This window comes from Panicum virgatum, chromosome 2N (genome assembly GCF_016808335.1).
Source record: "Panicum virgatum strain AP13 chromosome 2N, P.virgatum_v5, whole genome shotgun sequence".
NCBI lineage: Eukaryota > Viridiplantae > Streptophyta > Magnoliopsida > Poales > Poaceae > Panicum > Panicum virgatum.
The window spans coordinates 43,692,327-43,704,179 of NC_053146.1; the positions used below are offsets into that span (position 1 = coordinate 43,692,327).

An 11,853-nucleotide genomic window follows, 5' to 3' on the forward strand; every position below is an offset into this window, starting at 1 on the left:
GCATATCCATAAGCTTTTAGCTCATTAAATTAGCCCTGTTAGATTAGTCTCAGCTCGTTCATGGGCATAATGTATGCATGACTAAGCTGTGATTAATGGCCTTTAATTTGCAGGTAAAAGTTGCAACCGTGGTGAACAACTTGACCACGTGGCTCTGATTTTAATTTTACCTGCATTTTTTTCTCCTTGTAGATAGATGGTCTTCTTTGATGCACTAGATAGATCATCTAGAATGTCCAGTGTACTTGATAACATATGCGAACACCTAAAGACACAACACAATGACTGATTAAAGATGCTCATAGAGATAGTGTTTGCGTACGTACGTTCATAGAGGTGAGTGTACGTGCGTGTCTGAGTTATACTATGCAATGTCACAGAAAAAAGAACTCACGCAATCTAGAGGCCATGCATCGTAGTAAATCGGATTTGTTACCCACCTTTTTATTGGTTGGTTACAACGATTTACTAAAGGCGGCTAGCTTGTGGGCGTACGTCAACGTTCGTGCTAGAAAGAAAGAAAGAAAAGACGGCCACTTTGCGCAGCTGGGCACCATCGTTGCCCATGCATGTCAGCCCCGCTTGTCTGCTCGTTCTGGCCCCGTTTAGATCCACCAAAAACCCCCACAAAAACATCACTTTTCATCACATCTTCATCACATTGAACCATTAAATATAGCAAATGATCCATGCATGGAGTACTAAATATAGGTAAATAAAAAAACTAATTGCATAGTTTTGATGTAGACGAATCTTTTAAGCCTAATTAGGTCATGTTAGGACAATATCTACCACAAACAAGCAAAACGTGCTACAGTTGTTTTCCCTGTCGCTACAGTGCTTTCCAGGGGGAACTAAACACATGGTGTGTTTAGATGCCCAAAAACCCCCAAAAATCCAAACTTTCCATCACATCTCCATCACATCGAAACATTAAATATAGCAAATGACTCATGCATGGAGTATTAAATGTAGGTAAATAAAAAAACTAATGGCATAGTTTTGATGTACATTGCGAGACGAATCTTTTGAGCCTAGTTAGGTCATGGTAGGACAATATTTACCACAAACAAACGAAAAGTGCTACAGTATGCTACAGTGTCCGATGTGACTTTTTCTCCCACTTTTCCAGAGATCTAAACACAGCCACAATCTCTAACTTTTTTTTCTCTGAATGCTCTGTCACGTCTCACCTCACCTCACCTCACCGCTTTGTTTTGGTCATGAAAAAAGGTTGAGGAAGGACAAGGGCATGAGGCGTGTGGCGGACACACTCCCCTACCGGCTAAGCTTGGCTGCACCCAAACCAATAATGCAGTTGATCTTGATCGTTGTATCCTTTTCGATCTGGCTATTGATATTGATACACTACTACAAAAATAATTTGTAGGAACGCCTCAACTTTTTTTAGGAACAGATTAAAAATTTACCCGTTCCTACAAATGATGCTCGGTTACTGTAGCAATAGACTCGCCCCTAAAAATGCATTTGTAGGAGCGAATCACCCCATCACCCGTCTCTAAAAATGGATCATTTTTAGGGGCGGGCCATTCTCTACCTGCCCTTAGAAATGAAGGCTAGGACAAAACAAGTAGTGCGATCCATATGCTGTCAAACCATTGGTTGGTACAGTTGGGCGAGGCGCTGGCATCTCTTGCTTTCTCCCACCACACACCAACAGCCCTCTCTCTCTTTCTCGTCTCTTTCTTCTCCCCCGTCTCCTCCCATCCCCTTCCTTCCCTGCACGCCAGGGGCCATGGCCGCGGGCCATGCTTGGAGCTGCGAGCGGATCAGCCGGCGGCGTGCGGAGGCCATGGCGCGGGCCATGCTTGGTGCGGCCGAGCGCATCGGGCGGCGGCGTAGGGGTGCGGATCGGGCGGCGCGCGGAGGCCATGGCAGAGCGGCTGAGCGAATCCTCTGCAGGGCTGCGGCGGCTGCAGCTCGGCGCGGCGGAGGCCAACCACGGCGAACGCGAGCGCGGCGGCATGGCGCGCGGTGGGGCTCGGCGGGCGACGCGACCCGGCGCTCCGCGGCGGCGGCGGCGCGACGCGGAGCGAGGCCAGTGCGGCAGCCGGGCCGCGGCGAGGCTCCCCGGCGCGGCGCGGCTTGGCGAGGGTGCGACGCGGCTCGGCGAGGGGCGCGCGCGGTAGCCCGAGCGCAGCTGCAGTGCCTGGCACGTCTTTTTTTTAATCTGTTACCAGAGACGGGTGAGGGGTGACCCGCCCCTAGAAATCGATTTCTAGAGATGGGTGATAGGGTGACCCGCCCCTGGAAATACTTTTTAGGGGCGGACGTCGCACCCGCCCCTGCAAACAACTATTTTTAGCTGCGGAAAGCAGGGGCGGGTGCGGCGTCCGCCCCTACAAATGCTATTTCACCCGCCCCTACAATTTTTTTTGCAATAGTGATATCTGCTTTCCCTAGCTTGGTGGTTGTTCTTATTTGTATTTGTAGATTCACATTTTTATGTGGTGATCAGCATTCATGCATTAGCTCTGTTTTAAACGCACAAGTGTGTCGAACTAATTAAGACCTGTCATTCTCTTGACAATCCTGGTTTTGGTCCAAAATCTAGGGGCTGGCCCTTAATCTCATGCATTTAACTTGCTAAGTCACCCTGGAATTGTTGCTTGTTCATGTGGGTTACCTAGGAACGAATCTTCTGTTGTTGCTTGTGTTCCACCCTACCCATCTTGCTCTGATATACTCCCTCCGTTCCAAATTGTAGGTCATTTTGTCAAATCTAGATACATAATTTTTGTCATGTATCTAGACATAGTGTTTATCTAGATGCATAGCAAAAATTATGCATCTAGATTTGCCAAAATGACTTATAATTTGGAACGGAGGAAGTATATCGTATCAAGTATCTTTTGTTGATGAAATGCCATACTAGTTATTACGTACTTATTAATACGAGGCAGGAGATGCAAGCATATAACCCTCCATGCCTATCAAGAGCACTGCGAATACCACTTGTTGCACACCTTCAGAAACTCCCATTCGACCACCAAACCTAATCTCACTTGTCCCTGTCTCCCACGACCCGCACAGATCTACACACCACAGCGCGCACCTAAACTGATCGGGCCGGCTTGTGGCAGGCACAAGCAAAGGGAGCCTGTTGAGAGCTCAGCTGCACCACCGAGCCTATCCTGACCGGGGTTGTGAGAAAGGTAGCACATTTTGCTTTGCCACATCTTGTCTCCTCTGATTGTCTATGAACGCCGGTTGTTTCCTTTTTCAGATACCAAAAGCTAAGGGCATCATGCATGCATGGCTAGCTTGAGAGAATTTATTTGATGTTTTGGATCAATTAATGTGATGCGGAATCATGTACTTCCTCCGTTCCAAATTAGTCATTCCAAAAATCTTGGAGAGTCAAATTTTTTCAAATTTGACCAAATTTATATAACAAGATAATAACGTTTATGATACCAATTAAATATAATTAGATTCTTTGTTAGTTATATTTTCATAGCATACCTATTTGACATCATAAATCGTTAGAATTCTCTCTATAATTTTGGTCAACTTTGAGATGATTTGATTCCCTAAGATTTTTGAAATAACTTATAATTTGGAACGGAGGGAGTAGCGGTTAATGGAAACGATTCCAGCTTAAGTACCAGAGATGCAGAATAAAGGTTCTGCGTGCTAACCCGCGATCATGGGGTCTGTTGCGTAAAGAAAAGGATGCGGATGGGTTTGGTTGGAGACGCACATGCATGTACAGCGCGATGTGCGTGCCCTTCCACGTACGTCTGCCAAGAGAGACGCTGTGTACATGCATATATATTTTGTAGCACAGTAAAGCAGGCCCCAGCAGCATACACAAGGCGTTGTACTATGTACTTCGACACTACGGGTTCTCTGACGACCGGTGTACATGCATTTGCATGTGTGAGGTGTGTTCTCCTCCATGCGTGCATGTACTGTAGTACTGCTGCTCGTTGGATCCATATGCATCCATGCATACATACATACATACATACATACATACATACATAGGCACGTTGTCTATTTATCAGCTCTTGTTTCTCTTCACCATTTACTTTGGCCGTGCCGCCCTCCTGCCGTTCCAGTTCCAGGGTCCATCCTCCTCCCCCGGCTGCCTCTCCAGAGCAGCGCAGCGTCCTCTTCCCAACCGAGAAGCTTGGGCTGCTCTCATGGCAAGTTGCTGCTGCTTGATGCTCGCTGTCGCGACTGCCCTAGCGCGCGCGCGCGGCGTTCACGGCGGCCGCACGCCTTCCGGCCGCCGCGTGGCCGCCGCCGCGCCCAGGTGTCCCCGGCGCGGGATCCGAGCGCCCATCGCTCGCGAGACCCGCCTACCACGCACCCCCTCGGTCCCTGACGGGTGCACGGGACAGAAGAGCCGTGGATCTCTTGGCTCTTGCAGGTTCGCGTTTGGTTAGCCTGTGGATAATGGTGGCATGTGGCGAGCACACGCTTGGTAGCTTGTGGTTGTGGCCTTGTGGGACGGAGACCCCCGGCCCCGTGCTGTATGCGATCACGGATGAGACGGGTCCGTTTCGGGACACTCGTCAAGGGCGCCCTTCTCCGACGGCGGGCAGCTAGCTCTAATTTTGCCATCCAGCTGCTCCAGTCGTCGGTGGAATCGAGGTTGTATTTGCCGCTCCTGCTGGTGTCTCAAGAAGTCGATTGCCCAAACAAAGCGACCATTATTTCACGGTGCAGATGATGTTGAGGTGCGTACAGCAAAATAAATGGCTGTTTTTTTTTCCTTGCCAGCTTTATTTGGGCATGGAAAAAGTCGAGGACAAGGGCACGAGGCGTGTGGCGGCCACACTCCCGTACCTGCTTTAGCTTTGGCCGTCCGTCATGGACCGCGCCGCCTAGGCAAACGGATAATGCGCATGCTCTTCATCTTTTCCTCGCCTCTTCTTTTTTTCCTTTTTTTATAAAGAAAAATGACTGCAGAAGCTCTGCCCATCTATGGTCAAACAATGATCGGAGCATGGTGACGTTAGGTGTACTACTTCTGCTTGCTCAAACATGTTGGACCAGTTTGCAGATGCCACCGCTCTATCCAGCCTCACACGCACATTCCTCAGCCCCGATTGTTTGTTATCATAAGTCCAAGGTACTCCAGAAAAGCCAAGATCGAACAAACCACAATCTGCGAGAACATCTCTAAAAGCTTCCATTTGCCGTTCGCTTCTTTTTGACTCGGAGAAGTGTTCAAATTGCCATAAAGCTTCATTAAAATCACCCATTACAACTCATGGTTTGTCAGAATGAAGTTTGGTCCGTTTCATAATCTCCCACGTTAGGTGTCTGTCCTCCACCCTAGGTTCGCCATAGATAAAAGTTATTCGCCATGGAAGAGACGATGAATCATCCTGAACCTGAACATCAATGAGTTTATTGGAGATCGTAATCAGATCCACCCGTAAGGATTCCTCCCAAAACAGAGCAATACCTCCACTCTTCCCCACACTGCTTCTGGCCAAACAGCCTTTTAGACCCAGCCTCCACCGCATCCTCTTCATTTGTTCTACACTTTGCCTAGTTTCCGAAAGGAAACCTAGCTTGGGGTTATAAGTCTGCACTAGTGCAGCAAGGTCACGAACTGTCCGGGGATTCCCCACCCCCGGCAGTTCCATGCCATAGTATTCATGGCTCCTAACGGGGCTCCTCGCGAGCTCCCGTCACGGGAAGGTTTGTCTGCTGCGTTTTGCAAGAGACTCTCCATCCTTCGCGTTCAGTTTACCATCTAGCTCCTCAGCCGAAACACGCTCCTTTTTAATCTGTGAGCCCTCCGCGACCAGGCCTGCTCCCTCGAGCTCCTCTATGGTCGCCACAATATTTGCTGCCTTCCTATTGCGCCTAGGCTTCTCGATGTCTTTTGCTGCGCCAGGGACTCCCAGCGGGTTCCTCTTATCCCCAGCCGAACTGAGTTTCGCTCCTTTCGCCGTGGCCAGTCTAGCCGACATAGTTGGGTGATCAGAGACCTCTGACTCCAGCGGAACACCACCTGACATATCACTCGAACCCATATATGAGTCTAGGCCCGACACCTTCCCTGGTTCATGCAAAAGTGTATCATCGTTCAAGTCAGGGACCATTGGATCCACAGCCATATTTTTAACCCCATCAACCAATTCTTTCGGGACTTCGCTAACATGTGTGTCTTTTGCAGAAGGTGACACCGGCAAGTCCCTATCCCTGAAATTCCTCTTGTGGCTAGATGCTCCCTGCTTTAATTTTGCGGCTGTTTGAAGAATATGCAGCTGCCATCATCCGCCTATGCTGATCGCCACTAAAGTTCAATGCACATCTAACTCCTGAAGCCACCGCAGGAATAGTCATACTCCTGCCCGTCCCTATTTTCTATGGAGAGCACCTCAGTTCTTTACCAAAAAGAACGCCACCCCTAGTATGCCCCTCGTCTGGGCACTCCTCCTGGGCATGTCCAATTCTACCACACCCAAAGCAAAAGTGTGGGATATTTTCATACTTAACCATGAATACCATAGAACGTTTTCCTTTCACCCTTTGCTCGATCATCTGCCTAAGGGGTTTAGCCAAAGGAAAATCCACCTTCACCCTTTTGTAGTTCTGAATCGCCTTGCCCACCTCAATTACCCTGCCAAGTTTCGTACCCAAAGCTCGTGCAAAACCATCAGTAATCATCGAAACTGGGATGTCATAAATTCTTACCCAAAGTGCTATAGAATCAATCACCACCTCTGACATACAATGCACCCCATCATAGGGGACAAAGATCACAGCGTCCTTCTTGTGTTTCCACGGCCCACCTTCTATCACCCGACACCATAATTTCTCTGAATCAAATTCCACTAAGAACCTGTTGTCCCCAAGTTCTCTCACAGGGATTGGTTCTTTTTTGCCCCAGAGGGAACTCAACTCAAAGAACAAGGCCCAGGTCGAGTAAGCTTTGCCAGAATAGTAGATGGCGATTGCCATCCATCGAGGATGCATCTGCGTCGCTTCCTCATCGTCCTCAAAAGTGTACTCCTCATCCTCATCCGCATTCTCCTCTTCACGATTGTGCACCAGCACAATCTGCCTGTCCGCGTTAGCAGCATCCTGCGATCTCCGTTCATCGAGATCCTTCTCTTTCTTAGAAGCCATCGTGGCATCCCCTCCTGGAACACCATTGGAAGCAGTATGAGAGTTGCTTGGCTTGACACACGCAGCCATCTTCCCGTTCTCCGGCTGCAGGCTCGCCATGCACACTCGCCCAACCCTAGTTTAACTCACAACGTCTTTGGCTTCAGGTGGGTAATTTCCTCACTGGAAATCCCTTGTCACCCCCCCCCCCCCCCCACCTCAGATCAAAGGAGAAATAGCTAGGGCAGGCAGCGACAGCACGCACAAACCACGTCGCAGCACAAAGGATAGAACCCTAATGTTGGAACCTGGTACATTGCAAAGGAACAGTGCGGAGCCAAGTTGTAACAACTCGGCAATCCAAGAGACTCCAAATCCCGAACACCCTGGACTCCTGGCGTAAGGCACCAGGACTTCCTGAACAGATCGGAACCGAGAAGAAACCAATCCGCGCCCAGAACTCCGAAAGAAGTCCGTCGCGGTATAGCTAGGGAGAACCCAGCTTCTGCCCGACGTAGAACACCGGCAGTAGACCCCCGGATGACCAGGGCGGCTTAGATTGCAGAGTCGTCGGTGGCGTCGCCGCCAGATCGCCAAATCGCCCAGACCGTCATTTCCGGGAGATGGTTAACCCAGAGTAACATTCTTCATATATCATGTCTATTGTCTAGATGTATAGTAAAATTAATGTATCTAAAAAAATAAAAATAACTAATAATTTGAAACTGAGGGTATTTAGATTTAAATTTGTTTTAAAAAAATATGTTTTTAGAAATATCAAACGATATGTACTTTGGAACGGAACGAGTGCAGACCAGCAGCGGTAATACAACGGAGCAGTGGAGGCAAGCGGGAATATTTCCGGCTGCCTCTAGGCTCTAGCTAGCTAGCCTTTTTGACTCGTCTCACCGCCCCCCGTGTGCTCGAAACACTGGCCTGCGCGGTGTGGCGTGTCCTTCTCCCAACCGAGAGAAGCTCGGCCGCTTGCTCTTGGCAACTTGCCGCTGGGGATCCGGCCGCTCGCCTCAGCTAGTGCGCCGCACGGCGCGCGCGTGGCGCGGGTGCCAGGCCGCCATCGTTGTCATTGACATCACGGGCGGCACGGGCTACCCCTGGGGCCGCCACTTTTGTCGTCGCGGCTCGTGGCGGCCACACGGCGCTGCCGGCCGCCGGGGGGCGCGGCGGCGGCGACCACGCGTCCCCAGCTCCTCCGCCCGGCGCGAGGCCCGAGCGCCGCCGATCGGTCCCGGCCCGGCCGGCGCCATCTGCGGCTAGCTCCGCCTGTCCATCCCCGGCTGCCCGCAGTTTCTTGGACGGGCATGGTTTTGCTCTGGTTTAATGTTCGCATGCTAGCTAGCTAATCCACCATGGACCAAAACCTAATTAAGTTAGTAGAGGACGGAAGCTTTAAGCGGCGAAGAGATGGACACGACTGCCTGCTCGAAGCATTGTTCCTCCGTCCCTTGTGAGGCTCAGTACTCCACACGATATTTTCCATTGGGGGAGAGATGTTGATTCGCCCCACGATCGAGCTGGATAGCGGCCGGCACGCGGCGTGTGGCGAGCACACTCTTCGTTCGACCTAGCTAGCGGTAACACGACGGAGCCGAAAACCTAGCTTGTTGAGACTGAGAGCATCCCCATCCGACCGCGTAGACTTCCGCAGCACCGTTTCTGGACTCTGTCACACGGTCAGCTAGCTAGCACCGCAGTTTCCAGCTCCAATTTACAGAGAACAAGCAAGGTTGGGTAGCTGTTTACCTTCGGATCCTGAACATGTTTCTTCCCCTTCAATTTTGGATTTTTTCTTCTATTTTTGAATAAAAAGAAAAAAAAAGAATCAAACCAGTTCTAGTTTTTCCAAAGGTAGCGATTACAAACCTATAGTCATGATTCTAGAACGCGCGGTGCTAGCACAGCAGCAGCGAGAACTCCCATTACGTATGATATAATCCCGATCCCAATGCAATGATCACGCAAGTAATACAAAACCTGACAGAGAAAATAGAAAATCAGGTGGTGCAATCGGCCGAGGAGAAGCAGAGGGAGTAACCAGCAGACATTTACACCGGACCTTTCTGAAGCCACTGCTGCCGATCCAAGAAAAAAAAAACTGCAGCAAGCCAGCAACCACCCCGTGTCCAACCTGGTCATTTCGCCGCCCGTGTTAACCCTATAAATCCCCCTCCCAGCTCTGCCCATTCCGCATCGCCTGCACTGAGAACCTCGCAGCATCCCAGCACAAACACCGCTGCCGCCCACACCAACCTCGCAGCACCAGCGGGTTTGTGTGGAGATTTTCATTCGAGGGAGAGTTTGCATTGAGGTGAGAGTGAGATGGCGCTGAACGGCGGCAGCAAGACGTTCGTGCAGGACGAGGAGAAGCAGCGGCTGCTCCTGGAGGAGCACACCGAGAAGCACTTCACGGCCAGCGAGGTGGTCCGGGACATCATCATCGGCGTCTCCGACGGCCTTACCGTGCCCTTCGCGCTCGCCGCGGGGCTCTCCGGCGCCAACGCCTCCTCCGCGCTCGTCCTCACGGCGGGGCTCGCAGAGGTCGCCGCCGGCGCCATCTCCATGGGGCTCGGAGGGTAAGCCGCCTTCCTCCAAACCACTTAGTATTGGCCTCTTCTCTGGCACGGTCGTCAGCAATCCGACATGCATAACAAACGTGAGCTCATCTTGGCTTCCGTTGCCATTGTACCTTCCCCCAAAAGGTCGATTCATGCATCTACTGGTTCTCCTTCCAATTTTGTTTCCGTACATGCCCCCCCCCCCCTGCTCAAACGGGAAACTAATTCGAAAGACAAAGAGGAGAACTGTTAATTAAGCATGGGTATTCATGCATGCAAAGATTTTCTGATCGATGGGTATTCATGACATGCATGGGTTCTTGAACTTTTACTACAGTCCGCTTCCATTCATGTTTTTGTTTTCTGGCCGGCCTTTTCCTGCAATGTTGCCACTTCCTCATCAGAACACACCCACTCTCTCTCTCTTTTTCGGCCGACGAATTTCCTTGAAAGTTTAACTATTCTTCTTTGACATCGGGAAACAGTTGAAATTAAAGTGTGGTTTTCTCATCTATTAAATAGGTAATCTCTAGCTTTTCTGATACAATCCTTGTGATAAATGTTACCGTCAAACCATTTTTTTCTAGGATTAGTACATCCAACCATGTTTGGACATCTGACTAAAGAGATAAAAATGTTAGACACAGTACAGAAAGGTCATTCATTTTTTTGCCGGAGAACAATACCCAGAAAGATATTTGAGGCAAACTAGAACCTTTCTCTCTGTCAACACACGCAGCTCGGATCCCGAGCCCACCAAGAAACTATTATTTTCTCGGCACGTACTAAACTGAGCCCAAATGAAGTTTGAGCCCAATTACCCAGTTGAAGTGACCTTGTGCTGTTGGCAGGTACCTGGCGGCGAAGAGCGAGGCGGACCACTACAACCGCGAGCTGCAGCGCGAGCAGGAGGAGATCGACACCGTCCCTGACGTCGGTAAGCCTAAGCCACCGCCGGCGAGCTCCGCTCGCAGCTTCACAATCTCACAGTAACCACTGCGGCCACTGACCGCCTCGTCTCTCGTCAATCTCGCTCGCAGAGGCCGCCGAGATCGCCGACATCCTGTCGAAGTACGGGCTGGGCCCCGCGGAGTACGGCCCCGTGGTGACCTCCCTCCGCGGCAACCCCAAGGCGTGGCTGGAGTTCATGATGAAGTTCGAGCTGGGGCTGGAGAGGCCCGAGCCCCGGCGCGCGCTGGTGAGCGCCGCCACGATCGCGCTCTCCTACGTCGCCGGCGGGCTGGTGCCGCTGCTCCCCTACGTGTTCGTGCCGCGCGCCGGGCGCGCCATGGCCGTGTCCGTCGCCGTCACGCTCGCCGCGCTGCTCTTCTTCGGCTTCGTCAAGGGCCGCTTCACGGGCGACCGCCCCTTCCTCAGCGCCGTCCAGACCACCGTCGTCGGCGCGCTCGCCTCCGCCGCCGCCTACGCCATGGCCAGGGGCGTGCAATCCATATGAATACGATCACTGCACCGGTCATCATGCAGCTACACTACACGTTGCCATCTGCACAGTCCATATATATATATGTGTGTGTGTGTGTGTGTGCAGCTAGCAAGAAAAATAAGCGCAGCAATGTATACGTGGCTGCTGGTAGCTGTGCAGATGGCAACGTGTAGTGTAACTGTGCTACTGCTGGTAGTGTATTTTGTTTGCTGGTTGCGTGTAGTGTTCAAGCGACGTGTTGTTAGTGTTGTGTTTGTACTTTGTAAGGAGGTGTGGATTATTTAGGGGCAAAATCAAGTGTGGCCTGCTGGGCTTTTTGGATCGCTTGTCAATCCTGTTGCGGCGAATGCATGGCTGATGAAATGGGCTGTATTGATTCGGCAAGCGGAGGCCCAAATTGAAATTGCTCTGGGCCTTCTCTCTGTTTTTTTTCTTGTCCTAAAATAACCCACAATGATTTCTGCATCTTGGTGGCATCTTGCACGCAGTAGGTGAATCCACCACGCAGATGTTTTTGATCCTGGCCTCTCAAGCTCACGAAACGGCGCCCTCGAGTAAAAGTTTTTCTTTTTTTTTGTGAAAGAGTAAAAGTTTTTCTTTTCACGGCACAAGGGATCGAGACCCCTCATGCTTGCTGATTGAGTGAAATACCAGCGCCAGCAGCTTCTTGTTGGTCAGTCACAGAGATAACGACTTGCACCTGGCGTGGCCAATTGGCCACTGCGAAGGTAAAAAGTT

At 50.9% G+C, this 11,853-nt stretch overlaps 1 protein-coding gene across 1 annotated transcript; it reads left to right on the top strand.

Annotated features, from left to right (window-relative positions):
- Nucleotides 1-9,284: 9,284 nt before the first annotated feature.
- On the top strand, nucleotides 9,285-11,499 carry LOC120660599 (vacuolar iron transporter 2-like). The gene is made up of 3 exons (XM_039939185.1): nucleotides 9,285-9,689; nucleotides 10,523-10,608; nucleotides 10,712-11,499. Exons 1-3 carry the CDS (start codon nucleotides 9,436-9,438, stop codon nucleotides 11,125-11,127), a joined length of 756 nt encoding a protein of 251 aa, XP_039795119.1. The 5' UTR covers nucleotides 9,285-9,435; the 3' UTR covers nucleotides 11,128-11,499.
- Nucleotides 11,500-11,853: the final 354 nt, after the last annotated feature.

Bases quoted from the DNA above. Each gene is read 5' to 3' on its own strand.
- LOC120660599 (XM_039939185.1), top strand. From the start codon at position 9,436: ATGGCGCTGAACGGCGGCAGCAAGACGTTCGTGCAGGACGAGGAGAAG. The intron at 9,690-10,522 runs GTAAGCCGCCTT...TGCTGTTGGCAG, and splicing joins ATCTCCATGGGGCTCGGAGG to GTACCTGGCGGCGAAGAGCG. The intron at 10,609-10,711 runs GTAAGCCTAAGC...TCTCGCTCGCAG, and splicing joins CGACACCGTCCCTGACGTCG to AGGCCGCCGAGATCGCCGAC.